Below are 20,767 nucleotides of genomic sequence, written 5' to 3'. Positions count from 1 at the left end.
CTTAGCTCACTTCATATGATAGTTGTTGTTTCACAATAAAATGGTTTCATTTGCTAGCACCTGAGAATCTGTCAATAGCATTGTAGAGCCTATGTGCATTGTTGAAGAAAACTAAGCCTTGAAGAAGATAGACTCAGTTTGTCAAAATGTTGGGTAATGATATTATGTTGTGAAGCAAGAGAAAATAACATTTTAGAAAGTCACGTTGAATAAATAAATAGAGAAACTAAAGAACCTCTACCAAAGCCGTGAGTTTCTATCCATGTCATGGTGCTTTTTGCTAAAAAATTGTATGGTTTACAATGTCACATTGTTATTGCAACTTCAAGTGATTTTCAGGGTTTCGTAGTTGGAAATGTCATAAAAGATGTTGAACCTATTGCTGACTGCACTTTGTTATGGACACGAGAAAAGGAATATCAACAATCAGAGGGCCAGCAACTGGTGAGTCTCAGTTGTGCATTATTCGTGTTATTTTGTTGCTTTATTGTTATCGTTCATTTGGAATTAAATCCCTTTATTTTCTTATATAAATCATTTATAAGTCGATATTAATCATTGCATTAGGTTCTATTATTTTAATATATTGATATTATAGCCTTATGTTGGCAACTCACTCCATCTTACTTTTTAGGTAATTATATCCGCTATTTATTTGGTTTTTGAATGTAAATTATTGTTGCCCAGTTGCTAAATGTGTCATAAGTCTTTGTGAATGTTGTTGGTCAATTTCAAACCCTTGTTTTTCTATGCATGTACTCTCAGATCATTTCCTATGATTGCAAAAATTGATGACATAAACCTTCTAAAGAAGGTTAGCTTTAAAACTTTTTAGGTCGAAATATGTCAAGAGCTCCATATTTGGATTTTGAAAGTCAAGCACTTGGCCTATTATATACAAGGCTGCTTACCTCAGTTTTGCCATTACTATAAGAATAACAATTAAAATATAAAACATAAAGGGATGCTCAGTTCAGGTAATTCACAGAAAGGCTACTAATTGGATTAAAATTGGCTGACTTGAATTCACTTTGAATACACACACACACACACACACACACACACACACACATATATATATATAGAGAGAGAGAGATATTCTTGTGGTAATGGTTTGATAGACACACACACACATATATATATATATATATATAGAGAGAGAGAGAGAGAGATATATTCTTGTGGTAATGGTTTGATAGACACACACACACACACAAATATATATATATATATATAGAGAGAGAGATTCTTGTGGTAATGGTTTGATAGATATTTGTCCTATAACGTTAACATTGATCGTCCATGATTGCCATATTTTTATCATCATTATCTGAAGCTAAATTTGGTTTTAATATATTAACAAACTTTTGCCAGAACTGCACATTTTCATGACAATATCAAACAACATCAAAGTTTTGTTACAACAAACTATTTTATTTTCCATTTTCTCTTTCCAATAAATGTTTCATTGCTGAGACAACGTACACAGGAAAGCTTTTTTCTCAATTAAATGGTCAATTTAATCCCTTTCCCTCTATAGATTGTTTTGATTTTAATTAATGGCGTGTTGCATGTCAAAGAGACTCAATTGTTTCGGTTGCTTCAGTAAAGGGCTCCAATTTACCCTCTCTCACATGACTAGATAATTTACAAACGGATGCTTGTTTAGTAACATTTCATTGGTTATAAATCGGTTATACATGTATTCATGCTCGAGTTTTTTTTTTTTTTAATCAATGTCTAGTGAATGACTCATCATATATATATATATATAATAAAGTTTACTTTTTCAAGATGGGGGCCCTTTAGTTCACCTGCTACAGGTAAAATGCTCAAGCGAACGAACTCTGTCTGGTTTTTATTAATCCTGTCATGGTTTTTGTCTCTCTCTCTCTCTCTCTCTCTCTCTCTCTCTCTCTCTGGTTTTCCTTTATACCTTTTGTATCTTCCTTTTGTATCTTCCTTCAGCTTCTTTGTCTGTTAATTAAAAGCCATCATGCCGGCCTGCAAACATCTTAGCCTCAGAGTCTGTCACCGCACCTACGAGACAACCACAGGACCAACAGCAAGAACAAGAAATACAAATAAGCAAGAGAAGGAGAAGAAGCAAGACCGGTCTGCAAATAGGATGTGACCATTTACCCGATCACTTATTTTAAGCTTCTGTTTCTTTTTCTGCTTTCGTTTATCTGATATCCAATCGCTTTTCTGTTGTAGCATCAGTGAACTCTACTGTTGTGGGGATCATAGATGGAAAGTTTGTTGGATAGTGGCCATTGAGCCCTATCCAAATATCTAGTAACTGCAAAGCAGTTACTAGATTTTCATCTAAAAGTACTCCTACAATATCTCTTAAAGAATCTCCCACGTAACCGTAGCTAGGGTTGGGGAAAACCTAAAGGGCTGGGCTTTAAATTCCTAGCAAACTCTCAAGATGATTATCCGTGAGAAGCCCTTTGGAAGAAAACCCCAAAAAGAAAAAACTGACTTGTCTTCTTTCTCTTCCTCTTCCTCTTGCTCTTGTTTGCTATTCTTCACAGGGAACGCTCGAGATCTTGCTGCATCCATAAAGGGAGTCTTCTGCTGCAGAGTAAAACTTCTAACAGTGGTATCAGAGCATTGGTTTTTCGATCTCAAGTAAGTCCTTTCAGACTTCTGTGATGCCCTTGGTGAATGCCTAAGTATGTATCATGCTGTGAGTGCGTAAATATGCATCATGTTCTCCGAATCATGTTTCGTGAATGATCAAAACATGCTAGATCAAAGGTTTAAGAACTATGCTGCGTGGATGAAGCAAGTTAAGGCTTTCTGTTCGCAAATTAGCATGCTCGATTATTTTTTATGCATGTTATTCAAGAAACATGACGACTGCAAATCGATCCATAAAATTTATGTGCCTGTTATTCTAGAACATGGTATTTCAGTTTATTTGTTCTCTGTTCCTTGAGATTTTCTGGTCTATGGCACCGTAGACTAGAAAATCTCATGTATCAGACAACGCTGCCAATTTCAGACAGCATTGTCGACTTCACAAAGCAGAGAACCTAAAAAGGAACAAAAAGGAAAATATATACCTTGTTTGAGTATTCCTTCTTTTTTTTGAAAACCCTCTGTTACAGATGAGAAATCCTCCGTGATCGTCCCTGTTGCCTTGTCTGGCAATTTTTTTTTTGCCCTCAAACTTTAAAACTGAGTGACGAAAATTTGTTCACAAAGGGGCAGAAAGCGTTAGGGCTTGTGGTTCTTGTCATTCTCACATTTTTTTAATGACCCACTTTCTTGTAAACCTCGACTCCTCTGCTCCTGCCTTCTCTGCCGATGAGCAGCCAACACCAAACGTTAGGAACCCTGGCGTCTTCCTCCTGATGATGGCAGAGAAGTGATTTGGGCTTGAGCACAGAGGAAGACGCGTCTGATTTCAAGAAAATTTTCTCTCTGTCTGTTTACCCTTGTCTCAGCAAACGGCAGTCACTCGAGTGTAGCCAGAGATTAGGGAAACCCAAAAATCCAAAACTCTCCAAAACTCACCTGTGAGCAGTGGGTGACCTGTTTTCTCTAATGCCGACAAGAAAAGCTCCGGTCACTGGTTTTGCTAGCTCCCTGCTTGACAGGGAAAAGCTCCCGCCGCTCTCTGAGTGGCACGAAGTTACCCAAAAGGATTGGGGTCAGGCTCGGGTAAGCAAGGGAGGGGAGCAACGGCTCGTTATTAAGGAGCAACGGCTCGTTATCCTTCCACTGCCGAGAGCGGGAGGTGTACGCTGCTCTGTGAAACCAGCCTCACGCGGTCCCCTCCATTTTAAGTAACATAATAACCAGCCCGGCCGGGTGCACTGAGACAACTCACGGCTTGGAACAGGGCAGTCCATCAAGTGCACCTTCAACCTCGCCGAACCCGACCAGTATGCGGTCCCACCAACTCATGCGCCCTCACTCGAGTTACAACCGTGCGTGACCACCGTATTGTGAAGCTAGCCTCACGCCGTATCCTCCACCCTAGAGCAACCCCGCCGGAGCGCAACTCTCGGCTTGGACCAAGGAGGCGGCACCAACGCAGCTTTCACGCTCAGGACGAACAGGCGCTGCGGTAGTTTTCACACGAGAGGGAAGAACTCTCGGGAGGAGAGAGAAAACGAAAGTGAAAATGAAAAAGAAAACGGGCGGAAAGAACTTTATACTCCAAGTTCAAAAATTACAAAAATGTCCTTCAATTATGCTTGATTTTTAAATAAGTTGTTACACTTTTCATAAATTAAAGCCGCAACATTTTTTGCTGAAAAGTTTTTCAAAAAGAGGCTCGCGAAAGTTATTCTCGTCAAAGACCTGGAACTTTATAAGAAATTACTTATGGGGATTCTCAGCGTTATTATAAATTGCAATAAGGGGTTCCGAAAATTTATTTAGCAATTTTAGCAGAAAACCTTGCTCTTATACGAAATTACGTATGGCACCCTCTAGCGTGTTAAACAGTGGAGAAAGAGGGTTCTGAAAATGAAAATAACTCTGAAAAGAGTTATGTACGTACTAAATTTAATCTTTAATCTTCTAGTTCTAAATATTATTTTAGAATGTTGTTTGAGATTGATGTACATGCATATTTATTTTAAGGCCTCTTGATGTGATATTTATTGTAAATTTTATTTCCCTTTGCTATTGTTGTTCTTAACTTGCCATGGGAAATTAATTTAGAAATGACATCAAGAGTCGGAGCTTCTGAATTAGCTAAGACTGAAAAACTGAATGGGACAAATTTCCATGCATGGAAGCGTAGAATAATGTTGGTCTTGACCTTAGAAAGACTCGTTTATGTAATCAACGAGCCTTTTCCAATTTTAGGAGACAAACACACAGATGAAGAGAAAAAGGCATATGAGTCATTTTCTTCTGATGATTTAATGGCTAAAACAATTATGTTAGCCTTCATGGAAGATGATCAAATCAGAGTCTTTGAGGATTGTCCAACTGCCAAGGATATGTTTGATACTATCGCTTCCAAATACAATACCATGACTGCGATGCACATACAGCTACTGCAAGAACAATACAATTCCTATAGGATGAAAGAGTCAGATAATGTAATGGACCATGTCAATAAGATGTTGGTCATGGCTAAAGATTTAGCTGTGGTAGGGAATGTCATATCTGACAATATGCAGATCAGCACAATTCTGAACAGCCTACCTCCTTCTTGGGATATGGCAGTTACTGCTTTGAGTGTTCAATTTGATACCCTTACGTTAGAAAAGCTTCCTATACAGTTAGCTCTACAGCAACAACGACTGACTAAGAAAAATAGAACAGAGTTGATGACAGTCCAGGAAAAACCTGCTGGTAGTCATGTGCCTATAAAATCAAAACAATTTAAAAATCGAAACAATGGCAAGTTCAAGAGCAATTATGCAGGTACTAACAAATCTCAAGGAACTGTAGTGAAATGCTACAGATGCGGGAAGCCTGGACATATAAAAAGAATTGCAGGACAAAATTCCCGAGTAAGAAAGACAACATTGGTCGGGGCAACTACAACAGAAGGAAGCCTCAAGGAGACTCTGATAGAGAGGTCATCTGTGTCGTATCAGAATGTCTGTTTGCAGATGGAGATCTAACTGGATGGTGGGTCGATTCAGGAGCAACTCGTCACATTGCGAAGACGAAAGAAGGAGTGATCCACATGGAAAATCTGAGTCCAGGAACCCACAAAGTCTATATGGGAAACAATTCTTATTGTGATGTCATGGGAATTGGGGCATATCGTTTAAATGTTGGGGGTACAAGTGTTGTACTTAACGAAGTTTTGTATGTCCCCTCCATGAGGAGGAATCTAGTGTTAGTTCCTGCACTAACTGGGAAAGGTTTTGAAGTACGTTTTATTCCAGGGAAAGTAACAGTAGGAAAACATGGAAGACTCATGTTTAGTGGAAAATTTGTAAAAGAACATGGTATGTTCAAATTGAATGACATGAATGAAGCTTCAAGTTCTACTTATTTCGATTGTGCAATGAGTGTGAATGTAAACTTATGGCATGAAAGATTAAGCCATATAAGCATAAAAAAGATGCAGACTCTAGCACAACAAGGTTTAATACCTGACATAAATCTAAGTGATTTTACGAAATGCGAGTCATGTGTATATGGAAAAATGACAAGAAAACCATTTCCATCTGAAGTAATTCGAGCCACTGAATTATTAGAGATAATTCATACTGATATCTGTGGACCTTTCAGGGTCCAAACTCATAGTGGCAAGTTATATTTCATAACTTTTATTGACGACTTCTCAAGATTTGGTTACATATATTTAATCAGATATAAATCTGAAGCACTTGAGAAATTCAAGGAATACAAATCTGAAGTCGAGAGACAACTTGGAAGGAACATCAAAATCATAAGGTCTGATCGAGGAGGAGAATACACTTCTAGTGAATTCCTCGAATACTGCAAAGACCTTGGAATTAATAGGCAAAAGACAATGCCTAGGACACCACAACAAAATGGTGTGGCTGAGAGGTGTAATAGAACCCTCTTGAACATGGTGAGATCCATGTTGGCAGGAGCACAATTACCAAAAGTTTTTTGGGGAGAAGCTGTGTTGACAGCTATGTATACAATAAACCGAGTGCCCTGCAAAGCAGTCCCAACCACTCCTTATGAAAGATGGACTGGTATAAAACCAGATCTGAGATATTTAAGGAGATGGGGATCTGTAGCACATGTGAAAATTCTAGATCCAAAATTGGATAAACTAGATAATAGATCAGTGAGATGTATATTTATTGGATACCCAAAAGGATCCAAGGGCTACAGATTATATCATTCATCTATGGGACTTATAGAAAGCAGAGATGTAGAGTTCATAGAAGAACTCAATAATAAAGATTATGATCCAGTGGAATATCGAAATGATACACTGGATGATCTGATTTATTCAGATGAACAGTCTGATAATGAACCGACTGGAGGTCAGTCAGGAAATGAACCGACTGGAGTTCAGTTTGGCAATGAACCAACTGAACAAGAATCGTCTGAGGAACAGTCAGGAAATGAACCGACTGAAGATCAGTTAGGCAATGAACCAACTGATATGAATACTTCATCATCTCAGACGTTATCAGGTCATAAAAGACCAAGAGCTCCTCCTTCATATTTAAATGATTATTATATATATTTGGCTGAGGAGCTATGCTACCTAGCAGACATTGACGAAATGTTTGACAATCTGACATATGATGAAGCGGTAAGCTCACATGAATCGTCAGATTGGGTGAATGCTATGGATGAAGAAATTGAATCCATAGAAAAGAATAAAGTCTGGGAATTAGTAGATCTTCCTAATGATAGAAAACCCATTGGATGTAAATGGGTGCTAAGGAAGAAGTATAAAGCTGATGGATCAGTTGAAAAATTCAAAGCCAGACTAGTGGCGAAAGGTTTTTCCCAAAAGGAAGGAATTGATTACTCAGAGACCTATTCGCCAGTTGCAAAGTTCGCATCAATCAGAATAATTTTGGCTATCGCGGCATTCTATGACCTGGATATTTGTCAGATGGATGTGAAGACTGCTTTTCTGAACGATGAGTTAAAAGAAACTATATATATGACTCAACCGCAGGGATATGTCATCAAGGAAAAAGAAGACAAAGTGTACAAGTTGAATAAATCGTTATATGGACTGAAACAGTCTCCAAGACAGTGGTATTTTGCTTTTCACAAAGCAATTACAAAACTTGGGTTTGTAGCAAACCAACTAGACCACTGTGTATACGTTTGGAAAAGTGGAAGTCTTTTCTGTATTCTATCATTATATGTTGATGACATATTATTAACAGGAAATGATAACGATATGATATACAAAACGAAGACTTGGCTAAACAAAAACTTCGAAATGAAGGACTTGGGTGAAGCATCCTATATATTAGGAATAAAAATCACTCGAGAAAGAAACTCAAGAATCCTGAGTTTAAGCCAGGAACGGTATATTGATCATATCTTGAAGAAATTTCGTATGTTAGACTGTAAACCAATTGGGACTCCTATAGCTAAAGGAGCAAACTTAAGCAGGAGTGATTGTCCCAGTGAAGGACAACAAAAATTAAATGTTCCATATGCACAAGCAGTTGGTAGTCTGATGTATTTAATGCTTTGTACCAGACCAGACATAAGTTTTCCTATCGGTCTGGTAAGTCGTTATCAAAGTAATCCTGGATGGCCTCATTGGCAAGCAGTCAAAAGAATTTTTCGGTATATTAAAGGAACAAAAGGACTGAAATTGTCTTATCAAGCAGATGAGCTAACTTTAGTTGGCTATTCTGATGCAGATTTTGCAGGCTGTAAAGATGATAGTAAATCCACTTCAGGGTATGTTTTTCTCTTTGGAGGTGGGGCGATAGCCTGGTCCTGTAAGAAACATGGATGTGTTGCTCAGCACACACAAGAAGCAGAGTATGTAGCATGCAATATTGCAACTACTTTTGCTGTCTGGATAAATCGGTTCTTGAAAGACTTGAAATTAGATCTTGCTCATGAACCGGTTCAACTGTACTGTGATAATCAGGCAGCAATATCTCTGATGAAAAATGGAGCTGTCAGCTCAAAGAGTAAACATATAATGGTGAAATACCATTATGTTCATGAAATGATCGAGAAAAATGAAATCTCAGTAGAATATTTGCCTACAAATGATATGGTGGCTGATCCCTTAACCAAGGGAATAACTGAAGACTTGTTTTCAAAACATGTAGCTCATATGGGGCTGAAATATATTTGAAAGATTGCGAAGGAAAAACCATTGAATGGAAAACCTCGCTGTAAACCTCGGAAAAGGTTTAGGTTACGCTGGATAAGCCAATTAAGGAAAACCACGTAACAAACTGAGAAAAGAAAACCCACATATAGTGGAAGAAAACTGGCGGTCTCATGGCCAAGTGGGAGATGTTGGATAGTGGCCATTGAGCCCTATCCAAATATCTAGTAACTGCAAAGCAGTTACTAGATTTTCATCTAAAAGTACTCCTACAATATCTCTTAAAGAATCTCCCACGTAACCGTAGCTAGGGTTGGGGAAAACCTAAAGGGCTGGGCTTTAAATTCCTAGCAAACTCTCAAGATGATTATCCGTGAGAAGCCCTTTGGAAGAAAACCCCAAAAAGAAAAAACTGACTTGTCTTCTTTCTCTTCCTCTTCCTCTTGCTCTTGTTTGCTGTTCTTCACAGGGAACGCTCGAGATCTTGCTGCATCCATAAAGGGAGTCTTCTGCTGCAGAGTAAAACTTCTAACAAAGTTTGCATTTGGTAGACACACGGCGCTACCTCACGGGGAGCAATGAGAGGGGAACATTGATGCCTCTTGCAATGGCAAGCTATTACCGTCCTCCAGTAGACAATCCACCAGTGACTGGAGCGCAACGGCAACGTACCAACAGCACGGGGGAGGTGAAACGCCTCCTCCTCCTTTCTTTTTTCTTCAAATGATGAGGAGGGAGGTGGTTGCATTCCTACCATTGTCAGCAGGCTGCTGCTGCCCTTAATGGCTGACGGCTGCAGATGAGCAGAGCGGTTGTCTCCCCTCTTCATATAAATAAAACGAAAAGTAGATGACCCACTTTCCCTTCGCTATTGGTAGGCTGCCAATGTATTATGCTTGTCAGCAGATCGTGTTCCACAATTCGCCCACAAGCAGAGCATGGTAGTGATTGCTGATGGCAAAGGGGAGGCACCGCTTCACCTTGTGAGGCAGCATCAAACATGGACCTGATACCGACCCATTTCCTTTTAATATCAAACAACTGTGGTTCATCTGCATGGACAAGACAACCAACAGTAGCCGATGCTATGTCGGCTGAACAGACTATAAGAGCAACCACGTTCTACCAAAACATGGTTTCATCTGGCTAGTCACAGGAATCCGGTCTCTTATGCACGCACTCGGATGAATGCATCGAGGTATGTGCATGAGACCCGACGGATATAATCGAATGACTGTAAATAGATGGAATCCCTATGAGCCATTAGGAAGATGGAATCCCTATGAGCCATTAGGATTCAATCTCCCTACAAACACACACATATTGACACATAAAGGAAAATTGAAGTTAGTTCGCTTCATAAGAAGATATTCATAGAATGGTAAGACCCATACTTGGTAATGTTTTTCACTAGCCTATTGATGCACTTCTTGTTGTTTGCTTTTAATTGATTTATGTTGGCATAAGCATGCTAGTGAATAACTTCTAAGGACAGCCTTAGGCTGGTTTATCAAGTTGAGAGCTTCATCGAGCCTTATCCATACATTAGAGGGCATCCCACAGATATAGCTGCTTGGGAAGTTGCTTGCCTAATTGGTAGCATATACAAATGTTAGCAGAGCTAGTAAACTTAAGCATACAGGAATAAGAGTTTGGGTCATTAGGGCTCCAGGTTGTAACTGGGAGGGGACTCAATAGGTCAACTACATATGTAATGGTAAAATTTAATCAAGACATTGACCGCAGTTTCAGCGAGATGGGGTGACGTTTCTCAGACTTCGATCTGCGGGTGTAGTCGTCCTCAATGAGCAGCAAAATCTAGCATCACTACTATGCAAGAAGATCAAATTGCAAGAGCGACCAGTCCATGACCCCATAATAGGGCCCGACGAGAACTCATATGCTGAATGTGGCATCTCTAGAGAACGAAGGATCAGGTACGTTGAACTCTTCTAGTAGCCCTGGGGAGCATAGCCACATGGGGGGAGACGCACCAGTCTCTCCGGCTACTCAGTTGGGTCTTCTATGCTGAGTAGTGCTTCGATTGCCAAGGAGTTCCTTCAGAGAACCAGGTCTCTCATGCAGTGTTGCACTTGGAAGGTGCAGCCATCAGATAGTCCCAGTGGTTTATGTGCAGTAGGGGAAACCGACATGGCCTCAATTTGTATGTACTTTAACCATGCAGTTTGTCCATCAGCCTACTTAGATTACAACATCAAGCTATCAAAATTCACCAGAAGGGCGCTGCGATAGAATACCAAGCCGAATTTGAGGAAAAGAGCATCATAATCTATGGGTGGCCCATGGAAGCTCTGTTTGGTGCCTTTATAGGATGATTAAAGGATGAGACCAGAGTTGATGTGCAGGCAAACAAACCTCAACCATTGCTGGAAGCCTTGAGTATGCTAGGGTTGCTGAAGAAAAGGGTGAGAGGCTAGATGTGCTATAAAGAGAGGGTCGTCCTGCTAGACCTTCTTCATGGAAACCATTGAATATGAACAGGGAGATAACAAAGAAACAAATTTTAGTAAAGAGACTAAGCCTGAATCAGATTAGGGAGAGGTGAGGGAAGAGACTGTGCTTTCAATGTGATGAGAGGTGGTCTTCAGGTTATGCATCCAAAAATCCCCACATGTATTTAGTGGAAGAGACTACTAGAGAATTACAAGAAGGATAAGTGATGGTTGAAGAAGGAGAGGAGCAGGCAGGAATGGACAAAACAGGGCACCATGCCAGAAATTTCGTTTCACGCGTTGGTAGGGGATGAAGCTCTTTAGGTGATGTGAGTGGAAGGTAAATTTAACGGACGTACTGTGAATATATTAGTGAACAGAGACTCCACACACAATTTTATAATGAGCATATGACAAAATCTTGTGAATGCACAATAGTGGAGCAGCAGTGTTTAAGGTGCTGGTTGGTTATGAGGATTCCATACTTTGCAAAGGGTAAATATCAAAAAGGTAGTAGAAACACAAGAACAATAGTAGAGTTGAACCCACTTGCAATGGAGGGAGCCCAACGGAAAGGAAAGAAAATGGAAGGATGAAAAGAAAAGAAAAGGAAAGCTAGGAAATGAATGAAGAAGGAAAGGGAAGGAAATGTGTGATTATAAAATTTGTTTGGATAGAAAAGAAATGAAAGAACAGAATTTATGTTATTTTAGAATAATATTGCTAATAGGGATGTCAACAGATCGGATATATCTGATCCGAATCGCTTGTAAAAAATCGTATATGGTTAGTAATTTGACATCCGATTGAGAAATCGGATCGGATTCGGATTTAAGAAGTAACATCCGATCGGATACGGATACGAATTTGGATTTAAGTAAATATCCGGATATTGAACTATCTTATCCAATCGGATACAGATTCGGTTTTAAGTAAATATCCGATTAGACACTTAACCATCTTAACAAGTATATCCGAATCCGAAACCGTGATATGATATCCGAATCCGAAACATGCAAGTTGGTGACCCCACGTTTTGAAGTAGAGATGGTTAGGCAAAAGGTCTAACCAAATGCACTAACTTAAAGTTGTGATATAAAAATAATATAAACTGTATATGAAGGTATAATGTGATTAATAACGGATTGTTTTTACGAAGTTGCATATAAACTATTTATACCATTTAACTTAACTATTCAAAACTATATCATATAAAACAAATAAAATAATAATTAATATTATATTTAATTAAACGTTTTTGTGTAAACAAGCAAACTATTATAGTTAAGACATCAACTAAACAGGATATCTTAAATAATGTATTTATTTAATTAATAATAATAATAATAAAAACTTCTATAAGAAAATTTCAATAAAATTAGTATTTTAAAAAATATGAAAAATTAATCACAAATAGAAATGTTTAATATGAAAAAAGTCTTGAACTCATAAAAAAGTTTTAATTTATGAAATTAAAAATTATTTATTCAATTAATCAAGTAAATCATTTTGTATAATCATATAATATATCCAAAAGTCTTAGATATTTCATATATAACACATAATTCACAAATTTAAAAACAAAAGCCTCTAACTATTAAGAAAACAACACATTGTTCGATTTAATAAACTATCTTACATATCATTGGAGTAATTATAAAAGTTTATGTAAAGAATAATTATAGTAATAAAGGTAAGAGGATTAATAAATTATTTTATATTATTAAACACTTTTTTTATGGGTGTAACATAAATTATTTTAATTAACTCAATAAAATGAGAAAAAATCATTAAATAATATTTTTAATGATAAATAATATGGGTCTCACGATTTAATAATTGACAATAAGTGATCAACTGATCATCATGAAATAATAGTTTACTCAATTTAAAATATGTTATTAGTTACAAATAAACCAATTAATGATCAATGTTCACAATTTTTATAACGAAAGCATGAAAGCTTCTTCTTAGCAGGAAATCTTAAATAATATATTTATTTAATTAAAAATAATAAAGAAAACTTCAATCAAAAAATTCAAAAAAGTGAGATTTTTTAAAATATGAAAAAAACACTTTTTAAAGCTATAAGTTTTAATGGACTGTTACGTCAAATTGGTTTCAAGTATAGCTATATTATATATTTAAGAAAGTAAAGGTGTCAAGAAAAACTATTGGCATGTATGTCACTTATGAAAAAAAATGTTGATAGCAAACAAACTGCTAAACTGCTAAACTCATAAAATAAAAAAAGTTGATGGAAAATCTTAAACGCATTATGATATTCATTTTAGTTGAAAGCTTCTCCACTTGCATAAAGGCACCTATGTCCTAGGTGTTTGATATATAACACATAATTCACAAATTTGAAAATAAAAACTTTAACTAGTAGCAAAATAACAAATTGTTCGATTTAATAAATTATCTAATATATCAAATAATAGCTTTTTTATATACTATATACTTAGAAGTTGTTTTGTTGTCAGAGTTTTAAATTTTTTTTTAGCTGTGAATCACCCGAACTCTTTTATTTTAATGTCGCACTTGCGTCGCATCAAGTCAGGTACGCACCGAACATGGGTGCGGCTCCGACTCACACCTGAGTCCAATTAGAATGTCATATTATTAAATTACTTATATAATATATGTTGTTCTGAAATTTTCAACTTTCTTTAGATTGGACGAAATTAAAAAACCATAGTTTTTTAAATTACTTATATTACAATTTTCAACTAGCTATAGGTTGGACGAAATTAAAAAACCATAGTTTTTCCTTTAAGTTCAATTTAAGTTGATCAAATTTAAAATGAAAATAAAGCTTCCCGCCCATTTTGTTTGCTTGTAAAAGCAATCGTTTTTATTGGTTGTTAAATGAATGTTATTGAAGATGATTGGTCCCGTTTCTTCTTCCCTACGGCTCAACAGAAAAACAAAAAAGGAAAAGGAAACAAAAAAAGAAGAATGCTTGACGTTCCCTGCACCGTTCCTTCCCTGCACCAAAGATTCGAAGAAACGTTGGCTTCCAGGGGCAGGGAGGCGAACGCACGGCGTAGGTTGTGGTAGAAGTTGTTGTCCACCGTGTAACCGGTGCAGTACCAAAAGGGAGGAGACTCGACCTTTTCGTCCTGAAAAGTGCTCGCCCTTATCATCGCCAACTCACTAAGGTAATGCTCTGAAGCTTTTTCTTGCCTCTGGTTTTGATGTGTTTGCTTGTGGCATTTTTTCTTCTAGTCGAGATGTTTGTTTGAAGTCGGAAGATGATGCACTTTGGTTTTATTTGATTACAAATGAACGACGTATTTGTTGCAACTGCACTGATTGATATCATGATATGTATAGCAAATGTGGTTGCTTGGACAGTGCATACCAAGTGTCTGAGAAGATGCCGCAGAGGGATGTGGTTGCTTGGAACTCCATGGCTGCAGGTTGTGCTCTTCATGGGCTATATGATGATGTGATCTGTTTGGTTCTGGAAATGCAACAGGCAGGCCTTAACCAAACTCTTCAACTTTGGTTTCATTTTTGCCTGTTTTTGGTGAAGCTTCAGCTCTTCGACAGGGCAAGAGCATACACTCTTACTGCGTAAGAAGGTTCTTTCAATCGGCCACCTTCCTTACTTACAGGTGGCTTTCAAGTCTATAAGCTTCATCCCACGCTTCAAATCTTTCTCTTTGAACTTGTGCAGTTTGTTTTAACTTACCCTGCATTAGGGTTGTTTCCGTATCTTCCATACCAGCAGCTCCCGGCCCTCCCTCGATGGGTTGTTCTTGAATTCCTGTCTGGATGTCACCTGTAATCTCCACAAAAGAAGCTCCGACTTCACTAGTTTCTCCTTGCTTTTGCACGTTAGTGGTGCCGGTTGAACTTGTAATGATGTCTGGTGATGTTCTACCACTCGCTGGCGCTGATGATGAAGTAACATGTTTATTATCTTGTCAACAACGTTGAGAAGTTGAGATGACTGTCATGCTTGTGGCCTAAATGCCAGCCTTTTGTCAAGCTTGCTTGTTCATTTCTTTTCTGACATAAGTTGTGTTTTGCTGTTATGGGGCAACTTCAGCTGATCATTTACATGTTCTTGTTACTCTAAAAGTTTAAACAAGTAATCCTTGCATATTTGGGATAACAAGTTCCACTTTGTGACCTTTTTGTGCTCTTCTTCTGCTGCAATACCGTAGTAGCTAGAACTATGAAAGTCTTATCTCTGTTTCGTAGGTCTTCTTGGCCTGCATTTGCTTTTCTTAGCTCATGTAACCTCTTGGCTGAATCTTGCTAATGTAAAGAGATCTGTTTGAAAAAAGTTGATATTGTTGGTAAAAAAAACCATATATACGATTAATACAGAATAATGTATCAGATTTGGTTCCCACTCTCTCTCTCTCTCTCGCCCCTCTCCCCCACCCCCACCCTCTGGAAGACATGAAAGAATAATGCCAAGAAGCTGGACATTTCTGGTTTGTGTGTTTTGTTCCTTTTCACGAATATATGATTTAATTTTCTTGAAAGACGCACGTTCAGTATAATGGTTTGTGGGTATTGAAAAGTGACTGATTTTGGTTTAAGCAAGGTAGTGGATGATGATGTGGGATCCCAATGGATGGAACTTACTTTCCAAGTAGCTGGCACATATTAGTAACCAAAACACCTAAATGATGCTTTCCCATGCTCGCATATTTCCTCATTTTCAGAGTTAGAAGTAAAGTGCAATCATATATGCAGTTTCCATAGTTCCACATTTTCTCCTATCTGCCATAGCAGGAGTCACTTCTGACATGTCACTTTCTTTTTTTATGCATGTGCCTGCTTCTGGTTGGCTGCACTTGTTGGTATGGTTTTGTAGTTTCAAATAGTTGTTTTGGCATTTGCTTTTCTCCGGTGCTTGTGCAGCTGCTGCCAGGATGCTATCAATCTTTAGCAGATAGTTCTGTGCACAGGAAGACTTTCCTTAGTGCTAATTTTATGGTTTTGGGTGTTACTTTTCTTCTCTGCATGAGAACTTGAAAAGATTTCTGGTAATTATGCTGTGCTCTTAAACTTCAAACTTATTGCTGATATTCTATAAGGAAAATACAATGGTAAAGGCAAAGTTGATGTTTTCTATGTTATTTCTGTATTCTTTGTAGCACCTAAAAATTTGTCGGTATTGGGCTCTCTTATACTTAAGTAGCAAGTTGGCATTTTCAATGTCTATTATGCACTTTATTTTTATTTCCACTTTTCAATACCGACCACCATTTTTTTTTCCCTTCTCCTTTTTCTTCCCCTTTTTTGCTTTCGAATGTTTCCAATGTGCTTTTGATAGTTCTTGTTTTCGCTTTCCGAAAATTAACCAGCTTTCTGTTTTTAATGGTTTAGTTAAAGTTTTCTATTTTTTATATGCAGATTATGGATTCTCCAACATCAGGTGCCAATGCTTCTAGTTCCTTCTTAGCTAACAATATAGAAGTTGACATATCTACGAAAACCAAATTCAAGTGTATATATCAGCCAGAGAGATTCCATCAAGTTTCATTGATAACCTCAAGTGCCGGAAGACTCACTAACTTTCATGATTATGAAGTACAAGAATTGAGGCGTTGAAAGCTTCAAACTGTATAGTTTTTTGCAGATGCCTAGATATTTAGTGGAAACTTATTAGGCAGTCTTGCTCGTCGCCCTTTATGCTTTGGGCGTTTTTTTGTTTTCTGTTTTGTTTTTAAAAAAACATTGGTAATTAACGTCCATGGAGGCGCTTGGTAAAAAAATATATGATACTTTGTTAGGCAGGCACAATGTGCAGCTATTGTAGTAACAATGTCTTAGATATTACCTTGTGGGCCCTTTCTTGAGCTGTGAGAAACAAGAAGTGGTGGAATGAATTTTTTTAGCAATTTAAAAGTTAGTTTTGGATGTCAAATTTGAAAGTCTTTAGATCAGAATGGGATCTTTAAATAAAATATTTGGATTCGGATTGAAATCGGATAATGAAATAAAAAGTCGGATTCGGATTGAAATCGGATAATGAAATAAAAAGTCGGATTCGGATTGAAATCGGATAATGAAATAAAAAGTCGGATTCGGATTGAAATCGGATATTGAAATAAAAAGTCGGATTCGGATTTTAATTGGATTTTGGATTTTTAAAGGCGGATTCGGATTCGGAACCAGATTTTGATTTAAAAGTCGGATTCGGATTCGGATAAGGAACCAGATTTTGATTTAAAAGTCGGATTCGGATAAGGTTTTAAAAATCGGATTCGGATATTTTTTAGATTTTTTTTCATCCGAATTCGAATCCGAAAATATGTATATCCGAAAAGTCGGATATGATATAGAGTATATCCGATCCAAATCCGATCCGTTGACATCCCTAATTGCTAATAGTCGAGAACTTATTATCTAAATAAAGTATTTTTTTATTTGATTACATGACCTTATTCAGTAAAAAAGGAACCATACATACACGCCACATTTCAATCTATAATAGTAAATATGATTAAATGTATTTTTACAAAAATCAAATAAAATTAAAAATTAGTAAAATTTAAAAATGATGTAAATATACATAAAAATGTTATAAAAAAAATAAATGTCAAAAAATTAAAAATAATAAAAAATTAACACAAGAGGATCACAAATTTATTGGGTGTGAAGCGTAATATAGTGATTCATATGAAGCATAATATAATGATTCGTTGTAAGGTCCGCAGCTAACTACTCATGACAATTGTCAAGAGCCTTGGTCATTGCATTTTATCATACTAAAGAAATATACTTGTGTTCAACAAATAATGTGCAACCAAAATTTAATCAACATTGAATGGGCAATAGAACTTTTTTATTAAATTCACAAAATAAGCTCTAAATGTTATCTGCCATCAACTGTAAACTGTGCCTCATCGAGGCAGCAGTTATGCCCTCACCATGTGGCCTACGTCTGGCTGTCAAGAGCCCCTACTGTCTCAATGACCATCAAGAGGCTTCCGTTGGAGCCAAATTATATTGATGGCCAATAAGACACCGAAGATAGAAGTAGTGACTGCTCCAACTAGACAAACGAGAGACGGGCAGTTGGGCACACGAGTCTTTTGGAGATAATTCTTTCCTTTCCATCCAAATCTCTCCATTTTTCGAGGATTGTAAACAAAGAGAGTTTTCCTTTCCTTTCCTTCCCTTTTCCTTTTCACTCATTTCCCTCCAACCAAACGTGTTGTTAGGCATACAATAGTTGAAGCAGCTGGCCGGAATGCGGATGAACTATGGAGCGGACGAAGGGAAAAAGAGTATAATGGTAGTAGCGCCAAACATCCCAAGTGGTCAGCTAGATACCCCTATGACTAAAATCGTTAGCAAGAAGGTTAGACTACACGTTCTTCTCATGTATAAACAGAGAAAGAAGGAGATGGATGGAGGAATATAGCAGCTACTATAACTGCTTTCCACGAAATTCTAGACATCTTTGCTAAACTGCCTGGTCTTCCACCCATAAAAAGCCTAGATCATCGAATAGAAATGGCACCAAGGTCTAAACCAGTGAACTCTAGACCTTACCGGTATAGCCATGCTAAAAAAATGGCTATTCAACAATTGGTGAAATAGATTCTGGCTAAAGGGGTAATTCAGCCTAGTGGAAGCCCCTATTCTTCAACTACACTATTAGTAAAAAAGAAAGATGGGCTATGGAGGTTTTGCGTTGATTATGGAGGGTTGAATGCCATAACTATAAAGAATATCTATCCCATCCTAGTAGTAGAGGAGCTGTTGGACGAGCTGCCATATTCTTTAAACTCGACCTCCAAGTAGGGTACCACCAAATCAAGATGTTTTTTCAAGACATCCCTAAAACAACCTTCCAAACTCATGAAGGCCATCATGAATTTAGGGTGATCCTCTTTGGGCTCACAAATGTATCAGTGACCTTCAAAGCTCTTATGAATGAGATCTTCCGCCCTTATTTATATAAAATTGTTTAAGTATTTTTTGATGATATACTAATCTATAGCTCTAACATCAAGGAGCATGCATCAGCTAAAGGAAGTGTTCAATCAATTGAGGGAGCATAGATTGTATGCTAAGACTTCCACATGCCCATTTGGCAACCAACAAATCACTTATTGGGCCACTTTATATCCAATCTAGGGTTCACATGGAGGAGGACAAGCTTGCAGCAATAAAGGATTGGCAGCTTCCAAAGGAAAATAAAGGTCTGTGAGCCTTCTTGGGGCTTGTAGGGTACTATCATAGATTTGTGAAGAATTTTGTACTGATGGCAGCCTCCTTATGAAGATGTTGAAGAAAAACTAGTTTAAATGGATTGCTGAAAGAAAAGAGGCATTCAAACTATGAAGACAGTCGTAGCTGAGCCTCTCATCCTAGTTCTATTAGATTTCAATACAGCCTTCAAGTTAGAGATTGATACCTCAAAACAAGGAGTCGGTGCTGTGTTAGTTTAAGAGGATAGTCCTATTGCATTTTTTAGTAGAGACATGGGGGAGAGATCTAAGGGAAAATTAGTATATGAAAGAAAATTGATTGCTATTGTATTAGCAGTCTGCAAGTGGCACCTTATTTAGTGGGTAGGAGATTTCAGATTCATATTAATCACCATACCTTAGAAAACAATTTGTAGTAGAAAATACTGAACCCTACACAAAAAAATGGATAATAAACTATTGTGCTATAATTTTGAGATACTATATAAGAAAGGGTCAAATAATGTGGTTGCTGATGGGTTATTGAGGCGATTTGGAGGGAAGCAGGTTGAAAATAACATGTCTTTTCAGCTGAATACCTTGCTGCTACCTCCAACAGAACTTTGGGCCCAACTAGAAGAAGCATACAATAGGCCAAATCGGTACAAGAAATCATGAGAAGACTGCAAACATCCTTAGTGTAGAAATATGGATATAAGTGGCAGCCTCCTTACTACATTACCAAGGTTGTATCTACATGCCCCTAGGATCTGGACTCACTAATATTATTCTGACAAACTTCCATGATAATAGCAAAGAAGCTGTACACCAAGGTGTAGATGACACCTATCAACAAGTTAGAAGAACTTTTTATTGGCCAGACATGAAGAGGGAAATTAAGGAGTATGTAAGAGCTTATCCAATTTGTTAAAAGACATATGGATGAAACACTTACATCATCGGGCCTGCTTCAGCCACTTCCAATACCAATATGCATATGAGAAGATCTGTCAATGGATTTTATAGAAGGGTTGCCCAAGTCGAAAGGAAAATCTGTCATTTTGGCGGTGGTTGATTGGCTTTTTAAGTGTGCACATTTTATAGCTTTAGCTTACCCCTTCTTTGCAATAGATGTGGCCAAATCCAAGGACAACTGGGGAAGCTACACTGAGTGTCATATTCTATAGTGAGTGGTCAAGATCTTTTCTTCTTAAATAAAATTTTGTAGAGCTATTTCAAGTTACAAGACACTAAACTCAAGATGAGCAATACCTACCATCCTTAAACAGATAGTCAAACTGAGGTGGTTAATCAAACTTTAGAAACATATTTAAGATGCTATGTTGAGACACAGCCCCATAACTGGACTGAGTTCCTATCATGGGTTAAGTTTCCTTACAATTCAG

At 37.5% G+C, this 20,767-nt stretch overlaps 1 protein-coding gene across 8 annotated transcripts; it reads left to right on the top strand.

Moving 5' to 3' along the window:
* Positions 1 to 1,881: 1,881 nt before the first annotated feature.
* Positions 1,882 to 17,038, top strand: LOC116254111 (uncharacterized). Of its 8 annotated transcripts, XR_004172629.1 has the most exons (5): positions 1,882 to 2,130; positions 2,541 to 2,637; positions 14,116 to 14,354; positions 14,530 to 14,813; positions 16,573 to 17,038. XR_004172629.1 is itself a non-coding variant. In XM_031629220.1 (3 exons), the coding sequence occupies exons 1-3, from the start codon at positions 1,997 to 1,999 to the stop codon at positions 16,768 to 16,770; spliced, it is 414 nt and encodes a 137-aa protein (XP_031485080.1). In that variant the 5' UTR covers positions 1,882 to 1,996; the 3' UTR covers positions 16,771 to 17,038. The 8 variants fall into 8 exon arrangements, 2 of the variants coding, with proteins under 2 accessions (XP_031485080.1, XP_031485079.1); XR_004172632.1 differs by lacking the exon at positions 14,530 to 14,813; XR_007573354.1 differs by lacking the exon at positions 16,573 to 17,038 and having other exon boundaries at positions 1,882 to 2,115; positions 14,530 to 15,469.
* Positions 17,039 to 20,767: the final 3,729 nt, after the last annotated feature.

This window comes from Nymphaea colorata, chromosome 5 (assembly GCF_008831285.2).
Source record: "Nymphaea colorata isolate Beijing-Zhang1983 chromosome 5, ASM883128v2, whole genome shotgun sequence".
NCBI classification, from domain to species: Eukaryota; Viridiplantae; Streptophyta; class Magnoliopsida; order Nymphaeales; family Nymphaeaceae; genus Nymphaea; species Nymphaea colorata.
The sequence above is the reverse complement of the archived record's forward strand: the minus strand, read 5'-3'. Positions and strand labels throughout refer to the sequence as shown.